This window comes from Marmota flaviventris, chromosome X (genome assembly GCF_047511675.1).
Source record: "Marmota flaviventris isolate mMarFla1 chromosome X, mMarFla1.hap1, whole genome shotgun sequence".
Lineage (NCBI taxonomy): Eukaryota > Metazoa > Chordata > Mammalia > Rodentia > Sciuridae > Marmota > Marmota flaviventris.
Window position 1 is genome coordinate 113185166 of NC_092518.1, and position 23945 is coordinate 113209110.

The 23945-nt window shown below is 45.7% G+C and overlaps 1 protein-coding gene across 2 annotated transcripts in view; it reads left to right on the forward strand.

Annotated features, from left to right (window-relative positions):
- Nucleotides 1-268: 268 nt before the first annotated feature.
- Nucleotides 269-23945, forward strand: part of Arhgap36 (Rho GTPase activating protein 36) — a 28617-nt gene continuing 4940 nt past the window's right edge. The window contains exons 1-3 of one of the 2 annotated variants that reach the window (XM_027940051.3): nucleotides 269-326; nucleotides 22135-22293; nucleotides 23478-23543. In XM_027940051.3, the coding sequence (XP_027795852.1) occupies nucleotides 269-326; nucleotides 22135-22293; nucleotides 23478-23543 (283 nt within the window). Of the gene's footprint in view, nucleotides 327-22040; nucleotides 22294-23477; nucleotides 23544-23945 lie in introns of those variants that run through there. The other variant, XM_027940052.2, reaches the window with a different exon arrangement.

Here is a 23945-nt window from a genome sequence, read left to right on the forward strand (position 1 = left end):
GAGTCAGAGCTTCTTGGGACAGGAGCTGTATCTTGGCCTCCCTGCGCGTGGGGGAAGGGGCTGAGGGACCAGCGGCCCTCCCCTCCGGCGGAAGGGGGGGCTCCCCTGAGGCCCTGCCCCCTTGGTGACATGCTCGAGGTGTCCGGTGACCAAGACACTCAGAGCTGGGTGCAGGGTGCGGCCCAGGGCGTGGTCACCGGGGGCTACTTAGAGCCTGTGCGGGGCAGCGGAGGTTAGCTGCGAGGCTGCCGGGCACTGAGAGCGGGTCATGGCGTGGATACTGGATTGCCTGTTCGCATCGGCCTTTGAGCCCCGCCCCCGCCGTGGTGAGTGGGGCCCACCGAGTCGGGGGGCTGGGGTGCTCGGCTGGGGGCGGCCGGGGGCTGCAGCCCCGGCTGGGCGCCCTGGGGCTTGGCTCCCTGCCCCTTTGCCTCCCTTCCCGCTGGCTTTTAGCTAATTGTTCCTGGCCGGAGGGACTGCCCCGTCGAGGACCCGCATAAATCACCAGCTTTGCCGGGAACCAAGAGCAATCGTGCTAATGGCTCCGAGGGATGAGGGGCGAGTGCGGGGGCGGAGTCGCTGGCTCAGCCATCTGTGGGGACAGCCAGATCCTTGGGGCCAAAATCGCAGGAGCGAGGTTTGGCAACTCAAGGGCTCTAAGGGCCCAAGGATGAGTGTCCCTGAAAGGATCCTGAATAAGCAGGCTGAGGTTCCCTTTGCCTCGAAGTTTATTCCCCTGTTCTAATCTCCACCACAGAATATCGGCCTGGGCCCCATAGAGTCGTCGAATGCAACCCCTCCATTTAAGAGGTGATGACATTGAAGCCCAGAGATGGGAAAGTCCTATCCAAGGTCACCCAAGGATTTGGCAGCAAATCTGGGACGGCTTAGGTTCTGCTCACAACCCCAAACTGCCCAATGGCAGAGGCTTGGGGGTCTTTAGTCTGGGTCTTTCCTTGGGTCCTTGAGATAAGTACTTGGTTCTATCCCGTGCAATTGAGGACATAGTGTGCAAAGATCACAGCAGAAGTGTAAGTATACGGGTCCCATTTCACTTTTTTCCTGAAACTGCTTCTATAAAGCAGATCTTTGAAACATTCTTTCCCCCCCCCCAAAGTGTCAGGGGACTGATGTTTTCTTTAAGAGATTCCCTAGGACCCCCACCCACATTGTCCTTCACTCCTCCTTGATAGGCCCCACCCCCTCCACTTCACCACCTGCCCTTACAGCCACCTGTTTTTCCGTAGTCTCCACCTCCAAAATCTATATTGGTGAGAGTGCGTCATTGGTCACCGGCCATAGACCAAACCTGATGTTGTCTCTTCTTTCCTCTGCCCCCTCACAGGCAGGGGAGGGGAGGCGGAGAGAGGGACCTCAGCAACTTAATTCGGTAGAGACCAAATTTTCCTTCTTGCCAGCCCTACTACCCCGCTGAGAACCAACCCATGACGTCGGACCTGCTAAGAGACTGCAGCATGCTTAGTTCGAGTACAGTCTCTGGCAGACCACAAGTTCTCTGAAAAGGAAAGAGATCTGTATACATGATTTAATTTTTTCTTTTGTATTTTTCTTAAATTTGTAATCCTGATGAGTTGGGGGGGGAATGGGGGGATGAAATGCCTTTTAAGGCCTTAGGGTTCAAACACCCCACCCTTGGAAAGGAGGTAAGGGAACCGTTCCAACTCTGCATGGCTTACAAGGTTGTAACTGCAATGAGATCAAGGGCATGAAGGCTGCTTTATGAAAAACACCATGGCAGGGAGTCAGTAGCTCATAAGGAAGCCCAGTCCCATATAAAATCAAAATGTCTATTAAACTGAACCCAGATCTATCTGGGGAGCTTCCACCTTCTGGCCCTAGCACTGACCTTCAAGATTCTCCTTCCTAGGGAAGGTTACCAGCCCTCTCTATTCCCCCACCCTCTGCTCACCCAGTCTTATCCAGTCCAACTCTCCCTAGTTCCTTCATCTGTTTAACATGTGACATGACTACAAGGCCCCTACCCACATCTAGCTGTTTTTCTTTGAACATGCTCCAAGTTATAAATGCCCAATGACCTGGCCAAAAGAGGATTTCCAGCTGTGCCCCTATAAATATAGTCCTGGACGACTGACTTTCCCTCTTTTGGAAACTCATGCCACACCCAAGGTATTTACCATACATAGCCATAAATACATCCATACATACATATCCCACACCCATGTGTGCCCACACACAAAGCCATAAACAAACATGCATCTACTTCACATTCATCACATACTTTCCATGTACAACACAACACCTATCTCACATGCATGAACCACTTGCAAAAGCCACATACATGCCCCACAGTTTCCCAAAGACTTGATGTTGGAATTACTTTTCAGCTAAAGCTACTTTTTAAAAATAAAGTACACCCAAGTTCTTCTCAGTCTCCATTCTGTATTTAGTTAGTGTTTGAACCCAAGTGCAAGACCTTATATTTGTTGCTGCATTTGCAGTCTAGTGAGATCTGCTCCCCCACTGCCCCCCACCTCATACTCCTGCAGCACACCACTGCCTACGCGCCAACTTTATTACTCATATCAGTAGCAGCTAATATATGTAAAAGTACTGCCTGAATGCTGGGCCCTTAGGTTCAGTCCTTTACATGTATAATCTCACTTAAGTCACATAACATCACTTTGAAATAAGTCCTTAATCTTTGAGCACAAATTTTGACCAGGTAATAGCCCACTTCAATAGTGCACTTCTCCAGAAAGACGCTATGCAATGCTAAAGATAACTTTGTTAGTAACTATTGATATTCTGTGGGGCTATCATTGCCCTTGGTGCTTCTCTTCAAATGCCTTTCAGAAATCCTCAGGAGTCAGAGATGCGGGGGAGTAGCTAATCATCGATTGCACAGAATGGTGAAGGCATTCTAAATGTTCTTTCGACCCCATTCCCCTTGCCCAGGAGCTCTATGATGGCAATGGGCAACCATATGAAGGCATTTGGGAGAGACACCAAAGTCTCAGAGGAATAGGGGCCCAGAAAGGCCTTCTTTCCCAGGGAAAGGGATAGCATGATTGACCCACTTGAAATTCTCTCCCTAGTTTATTCTTGGCATTGCATTTGGCCTCAAACAATTGGACTTCTGTAAAGCGGCCAAAACTCTAAAGCTGAAGGGACCCTGGGGCCCACTTTACATACAAATTTGATCTTTTCTTGGAGATGAGACCCAATCGATTTGCTGAGGCCAGGCCTGGTTGAGCTGCTGCGGGGTCATTTTCCAGAGCTAGGACAAGATTGCCAATGAGACACCCCACTCCCCTGGTCGGGGGATCGGACAGGGACCTCCATTCACCAATGGCAGGACTTCTCAAAGTTCCTTTGTGAATTAGTGGTTTGCACCTCAAGACATTTCTCCATAGGAAAACATTATGCTCCAGAGCTTAGACTGCCAGGTTAGGCCACACTTTCCCACCAAGAGGATAAAATCTGGAATCTGAGTGATGAAAACTGGCAGAAAATAATCCTTTTGCAAATGTACCTCATGCTCCAGCAGTGGAGCTGACATTCATCAAGCTTAAATATCAAATGACGGAAAGCACATTGAGCATTGATAGAGCAGGACACTGGGTCCCGGAGGGTGATATGGCAATGGTGAAAGCAACATCATTCCTTTGTTTTCCCACTTACCTACTAAGACAACCTAAATGTCCAACAATAGTGGAATGGTTAAATGAACTTTATGACATATTCACTTGTTATATGCCATTTTTATGGTGGCATACCATCTGTGAAGAACACGACATGGAAAAATGGTATGAGTGTAACTGTCAAACTTGGACTTTTGAAAAACTGGAAGAAAATTCAGCAAGGAGGTAAAATTAGACCTTTTATTAAAGTGGTGACATAGTAATTGTTTTTTTTTTCTGTTTTCTCAAATCTGTATGAAGTTTGTTCTTAAATTATTAAGTTTTCTAAAAATATTTTAAAATTTTATCACCTATGATATGCAGTTAATCTATACATGGATCTAGAATCCCACTATACATAGTTTAAGGATTTTTTTTCTTCATGTTTTAGTTTAAATACAATGACTACATCAGGCTAGCCAAACATGATCATGAGGTATTCCCTAATGCTGAGTAGAAAGAGGGACAGCTGGTTTCAATCCCAGTCCTGTTCTTGTACTATTGCTGTGAGCAATTACTTGACCTGTTTTAAAGTGATATAATAATGTTTACATTGCTGGTTTATAAATTAATAGTTGTTGTTGTTGTTATAGATGCCATTATATTAAATGCCTTCTGTGACAGTTATCAAAAGCCATTTCTTCACATATTTACTATTTCTGAATACCAGTCACTTTATATAAACCACCTAATTTTATTTTCATAACAACTCTAAGGTGTTATCTGTTTTAAAGACACAAACTCAGAAGTTCAGTAACTTGTTCCCTGTCACAAAGCAGCTGAGCAACTAATGTAATCCCTTTTTGTCTGACTTCAAAATTTGAGATTAAAAGATAACAGATAATGTTTACAAAGCTCCTAGCACTATGCCAACCTATGGCAGATACATTTACTAGGAGGTTAATATGCCATTGGTGATACCTTGCCCAGGGTCTAAGTTCCGCTCTTTGATCTGTTTGATTATCTGTATATTACTTTCTGTGAAAAAGTGCACATTTCAACTGGGAGATGCAATCCTAGCTGTGTCCTCATAGCTGGGGCTGAGTCACTAGGAAATGATTTCTGTTGCCTTCTGGCAGTATCATCTATTCTCACATGTATCAGCAGAAGTAGGTAGATAGAATGTTTGAGTCTTGGCAGCTACTGTCACGTCTCAGATATACCTCTTAAGAAACCATGAGGTGTCCTTGGGGTGGGCACCCAATATTTGGTAGCCAGTTGGTCCCTGCTTATGAAGGAAACCCATTAAGTGGAGTGGGCATATCCTAAAGCCCTGCTCCAAATATTCCCTGGATGATGTGGCTGACCCTTCATTGTTACCCCATCATTTGCCCTCTCTAAGTGGAGGCTGCAGGACATTCTTTGCAGCCGACAGGGTAACAGCTGGAGAATTTTTTTTTTAGATTCCTAAATCCTAAAGACTAATAGATTATTTGGAAGAGAGGAGTCTAGGGTCAATGAGGGAGGTTAGCATGCAGGACAAATAAGAGGGGTGAAGGAGAGGGAGTTGAAGTCATCCTCCAGAGACTGGGAACATCAAAGAATGGCCTTTCAGAGCTTTTGCTTCCAGAAATTTCCATACTCTTCTACTCTGTAGTCTCTCCCCCCCACCCCGGGATTATAGTCACTCCCCCTATGGCTACTTAACCTCCCCCCCCACTCCCCGCCACTCCTGGCTCAAATGCAGTTTTAGCTTGTAATGACTTGCTTTTGTCTCTAGAGGGAAGCAAAAGCATCAGGGAGGAAGGGACATGGGTCGGGGTCTTCTCAAACTTCAGTGGTTTTGACAAAGGGTAGATTTTTTTTTTCTCTTTAGGTGGAAAGAAATAAGAACTTAGCAGATGTATTTTAGGTGCTGTATAGCATTGCTCAGAACTGCAGCATTCTCTTTACCTCCCAACCTTGGTGGCTACTAGAAATTGGCTTTAGGAGCCCTTAATTTCTAGGGTAGAGGTGAGGAGGGAAAAAAAAAAAAAAAAAACAGGTCATAGAGAAAAGAAATAGTCACCCTCTTTTCTTGAGCATAATGGCACATATTTAGGAGGCAGGATTGAGGCTGGATCTGCAGTTGGATAGGTAGAAGAGTGGACACTGAGCAAAAAGTTTCAGACTTTTCCATACAGAGTATTACATTGGAAACCTTGTTCTCATTAATGCTGCCAGGAGAAACTGCAGAGTGAGAATTGGACTTAAGATTCAATTCTTCCGGGGCTGCATTAGGCTGATCAAAACATCATCCTAAAAGGGCTATTTCAAGAGTGTTAGACAAACCAGTAATGAGGAAAATTACCAGCTTAGTCAGTCACCTCCACTCCTTGAGAATCCTGGTTAAGACACGCTGGACTACATGAGAAGAAAAAAAACTAACCTTTTTTTCATATTTACTAATACATGTTAGGTATTCATCTGGCACTTTCCATGGTTTTCCTACTTCAGACATCTGGGAAATTCTAAAGTAGGCATTAAATATCTCCATTTTTACATTTGAAAACTGGCTCAGAGAGGCAAAGTAACCTTCTCAAGATCACCCAGCAAGTGATTGAGCTGGGATGCCAACTCAAGACTGTCTCACTCCAAAGCATATGGTCTTTCTCAGCCCACATGAAAAAAGGTAGAAGCTGATTTTCCAGGGCTTTATTCTCATGGGGAAAGCAAGATCTGTCTCCAGAAATTCACATTTTCGTGTTCTGCCCCATAGATTCTTGTTTTTTCAGGATGCAAGCAAGCAAATCTCTATTTGAGTAATTGGGAGTTATTAAAGCATATTCCACCTTTACAATTCTCCATATAATCCTTGTGTTACAGGGACATTTCTAAACCCCAAAGAGGGAGAGACTTGTGGCAATATTAAGTTCCAAGGAATGAGAGTGTGTGTGTTGGGAATGAGAGGAGAGGCCTCACCTGAGTGCCATGAAGAGGTGGAAGTGAAGCTAGTGTATTCAGAGGAGAGTAAGGTGGTATCAGACTAGCCTGACACCAGATTCTGGGTGATACCAAAGTTTTCATGAACTACTTGTAGAGATGTAAGTGTGATGAAAGCAAAGATTTCAGGTAGTCTGTGCCCTGCACATTTTAGACTGGCTTCTCTAGCCCTTTTATGTCCCCCAAAGACGACTTTTTGGCTACATAATATGGTAAGCAATGCTTTTCCTGCCCACCCAGGATGAGGTGCTGACCCAGGCCCAGCTGCAGGGAGAGATTTATGGATTTTCCAACTGCTTTTCATCTCTACGCTAGGCTCATTTGTGCCAGTTGAAAGGGCACAATAATAACAGTGGCAATGTAAACCGTGCTTCTCACTTTCCCCCCTGAAAAGTGGCAAAGTGACTCACTATCGTTGAACTGTCTGTCCCTCTCTTCACCCCCTGACTTGTTTGCAGCAGCCTAGGCTGGTTCCCTGGGAGCTGAATGGGGAGCCAGGCATTCCAGAAATCCTTCAGCTGTGACTGGGCTGATACCATGGCCCCCATAAATGTGTTCCCCCAAATGTAATATGTTTTAATTTGAATATCTCAGATGAGACTGCTTAGAAGGCGCTGGAGCCTCATGAGTCTCATTAGGCAAGCACAGTGCCCCCCCCCTCAGTGATGAATAATACAAAATGGGGCCCATTCAGTCATCTTTTCTGAGGGGGACGCTGCTTGTTTTTCGATGTGCAGTCTGATATAGAGAGGACTGGTCTGTTTGAAATTCACTGCATACCAACTTCTGATGAGGAAGCTGTAACAATGGGTCTGGGGGAGCTATAAAATCCTTTCCTCCCTTCATCCCAAGCCCTCACCTCCATTCTCCTCCATATCCAATTCTACCATCCTGTGGTCAGAAAATGGCCATTCTCGGCTCTTTCTTTCAGCACCAGCCTAAGGAGAGCTCCCAGAACTGGAGATGAGGAAGGTGCTTCAGTGCCTAGAGTAACTAAAGATTCTGAGGTGCCACAAAGCAGGTAATTAGGTGGTGAAGGTATCAGCTGTCTGGGAGATAGAGAAAGTAATTATGCTGAGTTCTCCTGGTACTGTCAGTAAACTCAAAAGAAAGACCCTGGGAAATCACACTATTTGATAGAGACTTCAATGTCTAGCAAGGATCAGAGGACTCTTAGTGAGGCTGCCTGGTACAGAAGAAAGGTGTAGGGATCATGGCAGACTGGAGTTCAAATACCAGTTTTACCTCCTATGATCTGTGTGACCTTGGGGAAGTTACTCAACTACTCTGAGTCTGATGTGTGAAGTGTAAAACATTGATAATTATAGCTCCATTTACCTCACAGCCTCATTGTGAGAATTCAAGGAGATAATGCCTGGTACACAGTAAGTGCTTAGTAAATGGAAACATAATGATTACTATTAATATATACCAGGCATTCTCCATAGCAGCTCAGAAATAAGTGGAGGGTCAAATAATTGCAGTTACGTATGATCATGTCATAAGAAGCATGAAGCCTGTAATTGTGCTGGCCCAAAGAGGGAGCCCTCAACTGGGGAGGGAGAGGGTACAGAGAAACAAAGTTTTGTGACTTTTGAGTTAGGTCTTTAAAAAAAAAAAATGGGAATTTGTCATGAGGGAAAGGGCTTCCAGGCAACTGGATCTGCCCCACACAAGGTCAAGGAGGTGTGAAACATCCAGGCCTTGAACAAATAGTTGTGTTCAGCTTGGCAAAAACTGGGATCTCCTGGTGGGGTGGTAGTGAGATGGGGGTCAGTGACCAACAATATTTCCAGCTTACACCCACCAGCCCCTGCACCACGCGCACGCTAGGCACCCTACCTGGCCAAATCTCCTGCGGAGCACTCCTCTTCTTTTCTTTAAGCAGCCAGGTAAGTTCACACCCCGCCCCATCGGAACTTGCAACTTGCGGGGCACAGCGAAGGTAAGGGCGGGCAGACTTCCATTGATGAGATCAGGCCAGCTGTCACCCCTGCTCGGGTCGCGGCCCCTATCTCCTTCTTGGTCCCAGTCAGGTGCAATGTCCCCCACACCCAGCCCCCCCAACCACATGCAGGATCACTTGGGTTCTTTTGGACAACTCCATGCTTTCAGACGCTGCACCCATACATTCGTGTGACTCCCTCCAAGGCACACATCTTCAGCCCTCCATGCAAGCACATATGCTCGCCACATGCATCCGCACCACACACCTGAAACTATCAATTAAAAGGCACACAGAATCCTCACATACACAAACCTTTGAACACATACACACCTTAAATAGACGTAAAGAGATACCTTGCTCACGGACGTACACACTGCACAAAAAACACCACCTGTAAATCCACCTTGACACACAGCATTTAAGGCTAAGCACACACCCAATATACATATGCACACAAGCTTAAGCTAGTACACACTCACCACAGCATGATCACAAACCCTGAAACACACATTGAACACACCCACACCCAGACCGCACCCTCAGTCACACTGATTATAATCAGGCAGAAACATACAACCTACAAGCGTGCATGCACAAGCACATGCTTCATACCAGAGCTCGAACCAAATGCATACCACACCAAACACTTGGGCTAAAACATGCACCGCATACACACCCCATATACACCCGTCCACACACTGAACACACAGACGTACCGCACCCGAGCGCGCACACACGCGTACATGCATACATACATACACACACAGCCCGCCCCCGCCTTCTCTCTGGGCGGAAGAGAAGGGGGCGAGGAGTGGAGGCGGGGAAGAAAGGAGGGAGGATGGGCGGGCAAGGCGGAGCGGGCACAGATGCTCTTTTCCCTTTGACCTGGGTTGTTGGCCCTTTGTTCCCCATTCCCATGCAAAGGGAGTAAGTTGGGTCCAGGTAGGGTCCTGTTGGAGCCCAGGAAAAGCGGAAGGGGAAGGTCCCGGGAATCTGCCGGCAGGCGCTGCAGGGACCCTGACTCAGATTACAGTCGACCCTGCCGGAGGCTCCTCCTCCCTGCACCCTCCCTTCTGCCCCCTCCCCCCCACCCCATCACTGCCTTGACCTTTGCCCGCTCCCCAGGGGATGTGCTTCTTCATCCTCCCCACTCCAGAGAGCGGGAGATTATTAAGGGGTGTAGGTGTTTATTGGTTTCAAGAAGTAAGGAGTTCTGCACACAAGCGCTTTGCGAAACCTGTTCTAGCTTGAAGACTTCCCTTAATGGAGAGCTCACTATATTGCATAGCAACACGTTTTCCGTGTAAAAGGCAATAGCTATTAGAAATCAAGGACTCCTGCTTTGGACACATAGTAGGGCTTTGTAAATGCTCCTCCCTCCCTCTTACGTCACCAAATCTGGCAGGGCTATCTGAAACCTAGTACCGGATGGCTCTAGGGCAGTTGGTGAGCTTTTTTCTTAGCCCCCTAGACCTGCGCGGAGCTGAAGCCTCTGATCAGGAGCCACCGGCGGCAGGGGGCGGCAGAGTGGTCGGCAGAGTGATCTTTGCACCTCTGGCGGCAGAACTGAGGGTCCCTCCCACCGTAAACGGGCTACAAGGGGTCACTCCAGAATTTGTCCTTTCTGTGTAGATGAATGGACAGCAGAGGAAGGAATATGGGGGAAGAGGAGCGCTTCCCCTCCCATTGCTTGGAGACGCGTAGTATAAAGTGCTGTGCAGAGTGCCCAGGCTTGGGAGTTAGAGGTTCGAATCCTACTCTGCCATTTTTAGCTGGCTTAGGGCACGGGGTATTTTTGAGGTTTGTAGAGGTGACATATTAGAAGTACTTATCCCAATTAACACACACAAATGGCCAATCCCTCCCCCTCTCCGAAATCCTCATCAAAAAGACAAAGATGTAAGAGTTGGGGTGAGGAAGGAGATTAGAGGCTGGTGGAGTGATTTGGCTGCCAATCAAAACCCCCTTCCTGTGCATACTTTCGTCATTTACCAAGGTGCTCTTAATATTTGTAAACTTGCAATGAACACTCATTGGGTGCCAGGGATCTCTCATGTTACTTTACGTCCTGCCAGTACCCAGCACAGTGCCAGACACACCACTCTCTAATGCAGCACAGGGATGTCCTGAGTGAAATCCCTTGTAAACACTGAAACTTAAGGGTTATGTATAAAATTATAAGAAACCTGGAGGGGGAACTCCAGTAGTGGCACCCTGGGCACTAGGAGGATGAAAGGCAATGGCTTTGGACCTGAGACCATTCCACTCCTCCTCAAAGCCCTCCATCTCTAAGCCTGCCTGGAAGGGCATTTATTTTTCACTGCGGCAGAGGCTTCTGCAGTCAATTAAGAAGAAAGCTTCTTTCCTGGAGGGCAGGGGCCCTGGCCAGCTAGAGGGTGAGTCACCACCTCAGAGTTGGGCAGCAGAGATGGCGCTAAAGTGGCAATGAATCAGTCCAAGATGACATGGAGAGATTACCTGAGTGATGATAAGGGGAAGGAGGCAGAAGCCTGAGCCTTAGTCCCTTGAGACTGAGACCAAGTGGTAGTGTCCTATTCATATGCATGGAGTCTGTACCTAATCTACCTCCCTACTTCCACCTCCACCAAGTCCCTAAGGATAGCACCGGTGGCCCTCTGAGAGGATAAAGTAGAGCTGAAGACACCACTCCAGTAGTGGAGGGTGTTTGGGAGAAGAGTTCCAATCCTGACTCTACTACTTTGTGACCCTGGGCAAACTCCTCCTTTGTTGGGTTCAGTGGCAAGTGCTCAGTACTTTACCTATGTTATTTGACACACTCTTCTCCACAGCACTACGGGAGTGAGCATTTATTCCCCTATTTTACAGATGAGAAAACTGAACTGATGCGTGGCATTATTCTGTGTTCTACCTCTGTAATGTATCATGCTGTCTTTGTCTATGTCACCAAGGCAATCCCTGTAATCCAAGTGAACACCTGTCAGTCCTCTTCCTAAATTAACTCCCTGGACACTCAGGTTCAAATCGTACCTCCCAGCTGCTCCCAACACCAATATGTTGCTGGCTACCTGGGTGAATTTCTTTTTTCTTTTTTTTTTTTTGTAATTGTAGATGGACAGAATGCCTTTATTTATTTTTATGTGGTGCTAAGGATTGAAACCAATACCTCACACATGCTAGGCAAGCACTTTGCCGCTGAGCTACAGCCCCAGCCCTGAATTTTTCTATCATCTCCTGTGATATACCCACCTCTGGAACTCAATCTTTCCCTGGCATATCAGTCTAAAAATCCACCTTAAATATGAAGCATCACCAGAAAGGTGCACCCCAATAGCAGCCTCTTACCCAACTTGGGAAGAACTGGCTGCAGGATGCTGCAGTGAGGAAGGGGAGTAGAGCTGCCAGGGCCAGAAGGAAGGGTACAGAAAAATCTAATGAGAAGAAGAGAGAAAGGGAAGATGCCAGAGACAAAAATTGGACCAGCCTCAAACTGCTGCTCCCTCCCTTTCTCCCCCTCTCCTTTTCTGGTACTCTAAAATGTATAAAGGGGCAGCATCCAGCCCATTTCCAACAGGAGGAGAAGGAGAGATCCTCTCCTTCAATTGAAGGAGAAACCATCCTGATTCAAATTACACTCCTGTGTGGGGTAAGACTGATTTCATTGGGGGTGGGGGTGGGGGTGGGTAAAGGCATCCTGGTGATGGTGGTGAGTGAGTGGTACTTAAATCCCAAACAGCGACACCAAGGCTACTACCAGAGCTGGAAACTCTCTCTAAAGAAGATAAGAAGGAGCTGGGGTTGTCTCTCAGAGGTAGCACTCACCTAGCATGTGTGATGAGGCACTGGGTTTGATCCTCAGCACCACATAAAAATAAAATAGATATTGAGTCCACCTATAACTAAAAAATAAATATTTAAAAAAGAAGAGAAACTTGCCACTGTGCTTCTGGATCGCATTTCCAAGCTAAGCCCTTCTGAGCCACATCTCTGAGTCTTTGGGGAAGTTCATGTTTTCCTGGGCCTCCACAGGAGCTATGTATGCCTCCCACCAGAGGCTGCCCTCAGTCCTCTCCCTTTTCTTCCTTCTTCCCTTTTGGCTGGGGTCACCTATATAGTCTGACACTCTCTACTTGCCTCTCTTCTCTATCCTTACCCCTTTGACAACGCATGACACCTTTGCCCCCTTTACTTGGTTTAAGAGATGAGGAAAGTCACTTGGGAGGGGGAGTAACTGTGTGTGCAAACTTTCCCTTGCATTTTTAACCCTGTATTGCCCTTGTTGCATCAGATGAGAATATTTATCTCTTGCAAATAATGTGCTTTTGCTCAATTGGTGATTTGTACATATGATAGGTGGGCTGCAGGTTAGAAGGAAGATTTTTGGAAGAGGTTTTTAAAGGATGGTTTTCTGACTTCCCTGGGTGTCTAGATAGGCACAGAACACAGAAAATGAAAAAGGAAGATGCTAGTGTGGGGGAGTGGAAGTTGGAGGAAGTTACTGAGATTCTTGCCATTCAGGTGGATGGAGGACTCTGAAGTCAACTACTGTTTGCTCTTGCTGCCCATTGAACTTTGAACAAAATGACCTTTTTGTCTGAATTTGTAAGAGCATAAGTCCTGGTCAAGAATGGGAGACAAGGAGCAGGGAAAGAGAGGCAAGTCCAGTGGTTGTGTACAAAGGGTCAACAAAAGATGCTCCTTGCTCTCGAATGACACGACTCAGGAAGGAAAGGAAGCAATGTGGTATAACAAAACGTGTGCTGAGGTGGGGTCCAGGAGATCTGGGCCTAACTAGCTCTTGTTTTGGGGTAAATTTGTTATGCATCAGAACCTCAACCTCTATCTTTCCTTCACCTGTAACTTGAGATCTTGTGCATGAGTAGGGGAGGGGTAATTCAGAGGAGCACGCTGAAGGGACCCTCGGGCTGAATCTTGAAGCAGTGATTGTTTTTAAATAAGGGGAGAAGTAGTGAGAGTAGCCCTGGGAATTCAGCAAACAGGTATGCGTAAGGCACTGAGCTGGCTTCTGTGGAGAAAATTGCTATGAATCAGCCCCTACCCCACGGCGGAAAGCTTTACAGGGAGTGGGGGAATCTGCGCGCGGCAGAGCCAAGCGCTCACAGCGCCTGCAGCTCGTCTCAGGACTAGCTGCGGCGGCCGCGTCGCTGGACCGACTAGCAGGTCACCCAGACTCATTCCCTGGCCGGACCAGGACAGTCGTCAAGAGGTAGTGCAGGGGCCGGGCACTGAGTGCCGCCCACCGTGGGACGAGTGAGGGGGCGGCGAGGGTCCGAGGCGAGGGAGGGAGAGGTGGCCTGAGTGAGGAACATCTTGCCCCCAGGCTTTCGCGTCAAGGGTTCAAACTTTGAGTTTGCCGGAAGGATTTAATTGCTGGTATTCTCTGGGCAAGCCGTGAGAGTAGATTTTTTCGCGCCGCGGGGGTTTTGTTTAACTTTGCAAATTCTGCGCTGCTCCTTTGAGCTACATTGGGGCACGACACGTGCAGTGCAACCCAACCCATTCTGAAGGCCGTGCTCTTGTGTAGTGGCAACCAGAGGCCCAAGACACACACACATCCCCCCCCCCCCCCCGCCCACTGGCTGAGGGTGAAGCGTCTGGAGCATCCCCCTCCCCTAATCTCTAGCTCTAGGTCAAGGGCCTGAGTTGGACTGTCTTTAAGGCAGAAGAAGGGGCTAAGGGCTCAGATCCCACCCCCCTCTGGCCCTCTAGGTTTGGAAGAGTGTGTGTGGTGGTGGGGTGCTCTTTTGAACTTCAGATAGCAATGGCATGGCCCTGTGTCCTGGAGTTCGCTAAGTCTCTTAGAATAATCAAGGACTCTGCAGACGTGAAGGTTGCGTCTTTATAGTGCTGTTAGATAAACAGGATAATAATAAATTGTGTTTCGGGCTTGAAGATGCTCACTGACTTGCCCAAGGCCACCCAGCTGCTTAATAACTGAGCAGGCTTCCTAACTCCTGGGCTTTTTTCACTCCACCATAGTCAAGACATTGGTCTAATTTTGAAGGAGGATGGGTAGATGGGTAGATATTGGTATTTTAGAAACATGGTTACTTGAGTGTAGTTTTAAAAATTATTCTTATCATGAAAACTGCAGTGAAAAACATCTCCCACAGTTCCAATTCCCTATGATAGACACTCAGGATTTTGAAAAAGAAAACTGGCAGAAAATTGGATGCTCATTGGTAAAGATATAAAGGCAAAGAGAAGTGAGTAGGGTGGGGGGTGCAGAAAAAGATGGAGGGAAAGTTTCCAGGCACAGGTTTTGAGATCTTCTTTACTCTGAAGTTTTCTTTGACATGGCTCTGTCTAGATGGTTTGGGGGAGTGTCCCCATTGGGCTGTTCTTTCTCAAGCCCACTCTGTAGGAAGTCACAGTTGGGATCTGGAGTGGCAAATGGTTGATGACCTACCCTTTAATTCAGTCTCCTTTCCCCTTTTCCCCTCTCTTTTGTGAATACATTAAGAGAGGGAGGGGAGGGAGTGTGTGTGTGTGTGTGTGTGTATTTACATACATATGTGAGGGTATGAATATGCAAGCATGTAGATGGGTGTCTGAGTGGGAGTGTGTAAGTGTCTGAAAGGGAGCAAGTCTCAGAGGCTTTGAAGGGAGGAAGCAGGGAGTTGAGAAGGTGGGAAGAATGAATTGGAATTTACTGAGTGCATACTGAAAAACCTACAGTTGAGGAAGGGTCTGTCAGTGCTAGTGGGCATGAGGAAATAGTCATTTCTTTATATTTCTTAAAGGGACAAAACAGGAAATACATTTAAATTACTTCAGAAAAGGATGATATTAGACCCATGGGCCTTTCTTGATAGTCCCTCAGACACTTGACATTTATGTGACCTTCCACCAGGCAGTAAGATCCCAAGGGCAGGAACTGGGGCTTTCCACTCTGGGTGGCTGTCCCCTCCCCTCCACCACCCCTAACACTTTAGCTTGAAAATGCTACAGAGGAAGACAAATGTGGGGATTAATTTCCTTTTGTGGGCCAGAAAGGGTTTTTCCCTACATTTCATAGGCTAGGCTAATTCCCCTAGATCCTGCATTTATCTACTTTGCATCTGTGATCATAAAAGACCCAGAGAAGAAATTGTTCATCCTATCCCCCTCAGTGGTTGAGTACCCATTTTTGCCTTCTCAGGATGGCTAGTGACATTCTATAGCAAGAGCACTGGATACATAATTCCATAAAGATAATAGAACTTTTGTTCAGGTTTCCTCTCTAATTTGACTTCCAAGTATTTGGGGCGGGGGCAGTTCCTCACCTTAGGTACAACACAGTACCCCTTGGAGAATTCTTTCATTCTAATCGTCTTTTATTTAGTCTTCAACATAGCCCCACATAGCAGGTATCACAATTCTTATTTTTTAAGGTCATGAATTTGAGTCTCTGAAAAGTGAGATAATGTACTCCAGGTCACATAGTTGAGTGTGTGAACTTTCATGTGATGTGTTGAGGCTGGGACTTGAATTCAGGTCCAAGTCCATATCTCTGGAGCTTTCTAGGAGACTATGCTGTCAAAATTGGGGTGAGTTGGGGTGAGAGCGTTAAATTAGTATATAATGTTTTTCACATACACACGCACACACACACATACATGTCTTCCCCTCTCTCACAAGGTATGTCACAGAACAGCATATATAAGACCTCAAAAATGTAGTTATTTCCTTAGGAAGGAAGGTAGTCTTATACCTTCTCAGTTCCAGGCAGCAGATGTTAGTGATGAATATTAAGAAATTTCATAGTTTGGGAAGGGCAAGACCTGGCCCAGGAATAGCAGATCATGTTCCTCCATTGCATTTTATGCAACTTTAACTAAGTCGTAACACCACCAGAATCCTAGTTTGTTTTTATCTGTAAAAGGGGGAAAATAATCGCCAACCTCCCTCCTTTCCAGGGGTTGTTGTGAGCATGATGTGGCATGATTCATTTACTCATGAATCATGAATAGCTGTTTCAATTATCAGACCTTTATGTTCTCTCAAACCCTCAGAATTGATAATCCTATGATTCACCCAGTGAACACTTAGTGAACACCTACTGTGTGCTTGGGTCTGGACATAAAGGACATATAGAAAGCTTTTTGAAAAATGAAAAAGCATAAGGCAAATTAGGCATTAAAATTTTTACCTCCCACCAATAGAACATCTTATTTTTTCTTCTTCCACCACAATTTAATAGAAGCAATAACCAAAAGGTGGGGGGGGGGGTGATATACATGACACAGCTTGTGATGTCAGCACTATTATGCACCCTGACACATTCTGCAGATAATAGAATATCTACATCTTGTTGTATTTGATAGCACGTTTCCTTGTTTAAATTATCCTTTGTGATGTTTATAGCATAAAGATTGCCTTTCACCATCCTGAGCTTGAGTTGTTTGTTTAGTCAATAAAATTTAAAAAGGGCATCCCACATTCTATAGAATGACGACTGTACTTATTTTACAAAGATGTTGTAATTTGTGGTGGCTGCCTGCCTTCAGATATGACCTCCCCTGGCTTTATGGAATTAGCTTTGATTATGTGTACATTCTTTTCATTTCATTATTTAGCAATGCAGAATCTTGCAGCTATGCAGAGCAGAGGTGGATAGGGCAGAAGAAAATGCCTTGAGACTGAGGAGAACTGGGTTCTTGTCCAGGCTCTGTTGTCCAATTGCTTTATAGCCTTTGGAAAAACAATCCCTGTTGTCTTTGAGCCTCAGTTTTTTGGACTGTGGAATGGAAGTATTACACTATGTGATGGCTGTTTCCTTCTATCTGAACCAATTTAATATTCTGAGTAATTCCTGAAACTTTTTTGTAGCCAAGGCTTTTTACCTGTAGTTTATGAGCTTCTGCTGTGGCATGATGGGCTAACACCACGTATTAAACACTGTCCCCAAATTTAATTGTCTTGGGGCATTACCACCTCCATGGATAGAATGAGTCATTCTGTTCCCCGCATCTGCAGCTTTTGCTGAAATGAAGGTTATGGGATAACAACTTAAAGGCTAACTCGTTAATGTTCAGGGATGAATGAGGTCATGTATCAGCAGACCAAATTGGTGCCCAAATGTTTTCATCCACAGACCTGGATCTCTCTCATGCTATGATATATTAATGGGGATGTCTTTATCCATTTCACTGCCTGTAGACATTTGAATATTGTAGATGCAGTACCTTTTGGGCACCCAGCCCTGTGCAGTATCAATTTCTCAAACAACTCCAAAGGTCTTTCAATGGCCAGAAGCAAAATCCTGAGGAAGCCATAAAGTGCCTAATTGATAGGAATTCAAACCACAGCGTCAGTGCAGACCCTGCTTTTTTCTTCTAGGTGTTTACTAGTTGGTGAGCATGTACCAGACCTAACCATTGGATGGAGGCAGTGAAGTAAAGGAGTCTTCCACATGGTGAAGACTGTGGATTTATGCCTAGTTGAGAGCATTTCCGTCCTCACAATGTTGAAGTGGATGACCTTTCTAATGTTAATTTGTTTCTCCATCTGTGCTGTGCATTTTGGGAGGACATGAGAAACAGGCTTGATGCCACCCAAGGGTGTTTCCCCTTTTTTGTATTGCTGGAGACTTGATTTGGGTGCCTTGTTGCTCTGTTCAAATTCTCTAGCTTGCTATCAGCCAATTTCTTTGCTCTTTTACTGATATAAATGAAACTGTCTTTTGTTGTTGACAATGTAAAACTAGATAGCTTGAAAGAAAAATAAATTCTGGGACATATAGGCTTAATCTGAATAATAATTGAAATATCAAACTAACTAGTTTTCTTTTTTCCTATGCTGGGGAGTGAACCCAGGGCTGGCCTCATGGCTACTAGGCAAACTGTCTACCACTAAACTATATCCCCAGCCCAGTTTTTTCTAAATTTTATAAGATTTGAAAAAATATTTGACCCTGATGCAATTGAAGAGTGAAGATCTATTCCCAATAGTCTCCCCAGCTAGCTTTACCTATGTTAATAAGTAATTCAAATTTAGAAAATATTGAACAAAGTAGGCTTCAATGCATTGATTAAACATTCTAATCATATTAATAATTCCTTTTAAAGCCTGATGTGTTCTGGTAAACTAGAACTTTGCCCTCTGCAAAGAACCTTCAAAGTCAACATGTCTATTAAAAACTAATGCTACATATCACATTATTCATACATTCAACTCACACATCCACAAAGATGGGTTTTATGCCATTTCCTTATTTTATGGACTAGGCCAAAGAGGCCCAGAGAATTCAACTGACTTTCCTACAGTCACACAGCAAGCAATGATAAAGCTTGGCTTTGAACTCTGTTCTCTTTGGCTCTATCTCCAATGCCCAGTGCAGATATTTGTCTAAAATGATTTTTGCAGATGTCTTGAATTCTAAATTGAAACTGAGCTGATTTGCTTTCCTATTCCTCCTTGAGCATCTTTTGATCTCATGGTCACTTCAGGCTAGTGCCATGGTACACTAAAGGGGGAAGGAGAAGACACTTTGAAGCAAGAGAGGTCTCTTAGCACTTTGGTTCTTATGGGGAGCCTTCCTTTATGTCCAGTTTGGAATTTCAGGCCTGAGGACATGTAAAATATTACATTTTCAAGAAACTGTTTTGTGTCTGTCCACAGTGCTGAAGCCTGCCTTCTTACCCCCTCCCCAGCCCACCTATCTGCTTCTTGTTTGGGCATTCTCCTAGTTCTGTTTCTGTCTTTTGTACTACTGGTGCTTGAGAGGGTTGAAGGTAAGCAAGACAGTGTCAATTTTGCTGGCAAAACTGCAGCATATTACTGTTCTTAAGTTTAGCCCTATATGTTCAAGCAGGGAGGCAATGACAAACGGTTTATTCTAAGGCCTTTGATTTCCTTCGGAATTGTAAGCATCTAGGCTGACTCATCTCTCAAAGGCTTTCTCTCTCTCCTTTTTGGGCTGGTGTTGATTTGAGGTTTCACTGTTTGTTCTTACCTTATTTTCTGGGGAGGGGAGGGATTAATTTACATCCTGGTTTTTAAGGCAAGAACCAGCTCTGCTCTTTGGGTGATCAGATCTGGTAAGCCTCCACAAGAAGAAACTCCAAGACAGGTACAGAAATGACTGGATTGGGGGTAAGGGGAGAGGGGGGTGATGTTATAAAAAAAATTAAGCAGAGCTACATTATGTGTCAGCATGAGACCCTCGACTAAAGGGCTCTGGACTTGTTATTGTTAATGGGAGATTTATAGAGGTTTAGTCTGGGACTGGTTAGCTGTATGTGCCTTTCGTTAAAATGGTCACTTTGTGGTTTCAGTCTGGTAGTTGGCCTTGGGTGTTCACTTTGGGTCCAGGGGATGGTGCTTTGCAGTTGAAGGAGCTTTAAAATTAATGCTAGGGGTTTTCTTTTTAGCTTAGTTCCAAAGCCATAGGAAGATCCTCCATCCTTTCTCATATTGCACCTCAGTTATCTGGCAGGCTTGTCTGATATCTTTGATTTCGGCAATTAAAGAAGGCAAAGAGAATTTTGGAAATAAAATTCAAGCTGGAATGTCTTTTGGGGGGGAAACAGGAGTTTTTTTTTAAGATGATTATTGTATGATATCTCTTACCTACCTCATATCTGTCAAAGCCATATTACCTGATCTTTGAAATTTAAGCCCCTCTCCAAATTTTACATAGAAAAATATCATAAAACTCCAGGGGAAAGGAAAGCTTGGAAAAGTGGTATGTTGAGTATTTTTTTCTTTTTCTTTCTTTTTTATTGTTAAAAGGTTTAATTCCCTATATCACATTATTTTTTTTCTTTTAAGAATCGGCATCTACACATGCACCCAAATCATAAACTTGGGAGATATCTTAAATTCTTTCCATTACATTTTTTCCCCAAGTCCTGGCACTTCTACTCAGTGACACTGACTTGTATCAGCAACCCTTGTCTTCTTGCTGATCTAACTGCTTCAGGCTTTCAACCCAGATCAGGTTATTTCATGGCTCTCTGATTTTTTTTTTCCATGGTACAACTCAGACTGGCACCCTATGGTAGTTCCCTGTTGGCTTCAGGAGAAAGTCCAACTGCTGAACATGGCTTACAGGGCTAGTCACGATCTCATCCCTGCCCATCCAGATTTATCTCCTTCCAGTGCCTTCATACTGCTTTGAGATGAAAACCCCTCTCCCATTTCTTTGCCTTTGTACAAGCTGTTCTCTCTGGACACTCTCCCCCTTGCTGTATCCAGGCAAAGTTGGATGTTTTCTCCTTTCTCCTCTCACAGTACTTTGTTTACATCTTGGCTGACTGACTTATCACAAGGTTTTGTAAATTGTTGCTAACCTGTGTATCTCCTTCACTGCACTGTTAAATCTTTTATGAGAAGAGTAGTATTATCTTGCTCAACCTTTTAATCTGTAGTGTCTGGCTCAAAGTGGGCAATTAATAGATTTCTTTTCTTAGTGAATGAATGAAAAAATAAATGGGTAACAGAGAATATGCAGGAAAGGATGCTGTGGGGTACAGGGAGATCTCCACTGGGGAATGCTATGCAACCTGGGAGCAATATGATAGTGGGGACCTTGGAGAAAGGCCATATAAAACAGGTTTCCCATTATACTAAAATGAACTTCACTCTGATCACCAATGTTGTATAGGAAGTCTGACTGGAAATGGTCTGGAAATGTTTGTTTTGGTAGATGTTGATTTTTTTCTCATGAAAAATAATATAATCAAGTTGCCCAAACTTCAGTAAATAGAGAAAAGACAAAGTCAAACAAATTATTACCACTTAATACACAGCTTATTATTTGGGTACATTTTTGTCTTTAATTTTTATGCATTTTTCCTTCACATAGTTGTAATCATAATTGCAATTCTGTATTTTTTATTTGTTGAAAGGCTCTTTGTAAACATTTTATGATTGCATAATTTTTATACTATAGTCATTATGTAATTTGTATAACTAATCTCATTGCTGGGGTAGCTTTTTCCCTTAAGTTTTTACTATTATGGCTCATATACATATGGATTTTCCTGTCTGTAGGAAGATATCATTAGAATAGATTCCTAGAAGGGGAATTATTCGGTCAAAGAGACTGGGGACAATTTTTGGTTCCAGACCCATGTGTCCAGTTTGTTTTCTGGAATAATTTTTGTATAAATTTACAGAATTTACATTACTCCCAGCTTAAATGAAAGCCTTCTTTTTGCCCAATCCAGACAGCACTGAGTTTATCATGAAAAAATTAAAACTAGACCATCAATGTTCTAATTAATAGAAAATACTAATTTTTGTCTCAAAACTGCTTTCTAAAGAAAATTGTGAGGTGGTTTCTTTCTCTTTTTTTCTAATTAGTTTTTTTTTTCTTTTCTGGACTATCTGTTCAGAGCTTTTTTTTTTAAGTTGCTTTTTTTTTTTTTTAAATAAGCAACCAGAGGCAGCCCTGCTTGAGGGTGAAGCCGCCTCCCAGTTTTCCCTCCCCATTTACCCCCCCCCCCCCCCCCACCATAGTTCCCTCCACCAGGTCCAGTGACAATTGGATGATGCAGCCTTGATAATCATTCGATTCCAGAATGGGTGGCTGCATTCCTTTTCTGAAGGCAGCAAGGACACGCTGCCCCAGAATCATGCCCACTTTGCTCTTTTTGTCCGCCTTCATTTTTTTAGTGAGCGTCCTGGGAGGAGCCCCAGGACACATTCCCGACAGAAGGATGAAGATGGTGTCAATACACAGCCTCTCTGAGCTGGAGCGTCTGAAGCTGCAAGAGACTGCTTACCACGAACTCGTGGCCAGGCATTTCCTCTCTGAATTCCGACCTGACCGAGGTGAGCTGTACCCCGGAGTGTGGCATCCTCGCCTTTGGGCGAGTGGACCCCCGGGGCCAAAGGGACAGATTTGAGGTCCGGAGGGTCGGGAAGGGTAGCGCCTCTTCTAATTCCCTGGCGCCTGAGGAAGTGGGAGTTGTTGCAAGCTGTCTATTGAATTGCAAAAGAGGTAAAGATTAGTTGAGTTGGGTGGAAGTGGGGGGGGGGGGTTGAAGGGTGGTAAAAACGAATGTCAGAGACTGAGTAGAAGTGAGCTCAGGTGAAGAGACGCACGCGCCAGGTGTGTTTCCAGAATTGGGCAGAGCGACTGAGGTGCAGAAGGATACACGGAGAGAGGACTGGGACAGAGACACCGCGTTTGAGAGACAGTGAGAGACACGCACCAAACCAGGCGAAAGAGTGGGAGGGCGGTTCGGGGGGAGGTGGCAGCAGAAGCTGCTGTGTGAGCGCTTCCCACCTCAGCTGGCTACAGTCGGGACGCTGCACAGGACAGGGTTCGAGCTTGCTCAGGGGTGGGGGGGATCTCCGGGGTACCGGCGCAAATTTGGCCACCGAGTAGGGGAGGTTGCGCGGTTGCGCTGCGGAGGGGCGCTTTAGCAGCATTGGAAAGTGCAGGGGGCGGCGGGGGTCTCTAGGTGCGCGCTGAGGGCGCAGTCCGAACTGGGTGAAGCGGAGGGCTAGGAGACCTCGCCGGTAGCCGCAGCTGTGGGATTTGGAGCTAGGGACAGCCAGGTGTCGCCGCTTCTCCTGGCACCGCGCTAGGAGCCGACGGCAACCTGGGTGCTAGAGTGCGTCGCAGTAACTTGGCGACCCTCACTCTCAGAGGCGCTGCGGGTGGAGCCCCTCCCCTCGCCTGTTGCATGATTCAGGCGCCTGAGCGCCCCTGAATTTTATATTTAAGTGTTGTGTCGAGAGACTGCCGTTGCGTAGCAAGATGCGCCTTAGGTTATCTGGTTTGATTAAATCTTCGGAGTTTTTGTATGTGTAAGATAAGACTGGTCCTGTTGTCTGGCAGGGAAACTGAGGCTGGGAGAAATCAAAACATTTATCGCGGGCTGGAATGAGCTCCCCCTCCCCCTTTCCCTGCTCCCTGCTGCGGATTAATGTATGGCCATGCTTGAGTAACTTATCTGAGCCCTATTTGTATGTAAGTGTGCGTTTCTTTTCTTTTTCTCTTCTTGTAGCTCTACCCACTGACCGTCCCAACACCTTGGAGAAGTGGTTTTTGATTCTGAGAGGACAAGAGAGGGGTGAGGGGCTTCTGTATTTTCTTTGAGAGAAATAGGGTGCTGCACCCCTCCCCCCATAGTGTGCCCCTGGCTGCTAGAGACTGGGCGGGGCCCACTGCCGCCCAAGTCACTCCCCCTCCCTCCCAGAAACCCCTCAGAAGGTGATATCGGGAAATGGCTCAAAGCTGAGGCACAAGGGGCGGTCCTCCTAGACCAGCCTAATTAGGCCTTTGGGTGGATGAGCCCCAGACTGCTCAGCCTGAGATCGCCCTTCTTGTTTCTAGGTGGTCACCCCCTGGCAGGAAGGATCTTAAGCCCCTTCTGGGTAGTTGAGTGGGGATGAGTTGAGTGTTGAATACTTTTGTGTAAATACTGCTGGGTCTTTTTGGCTAGCTCCCCAGGGAGGGGCACTGCAGTGTGGAA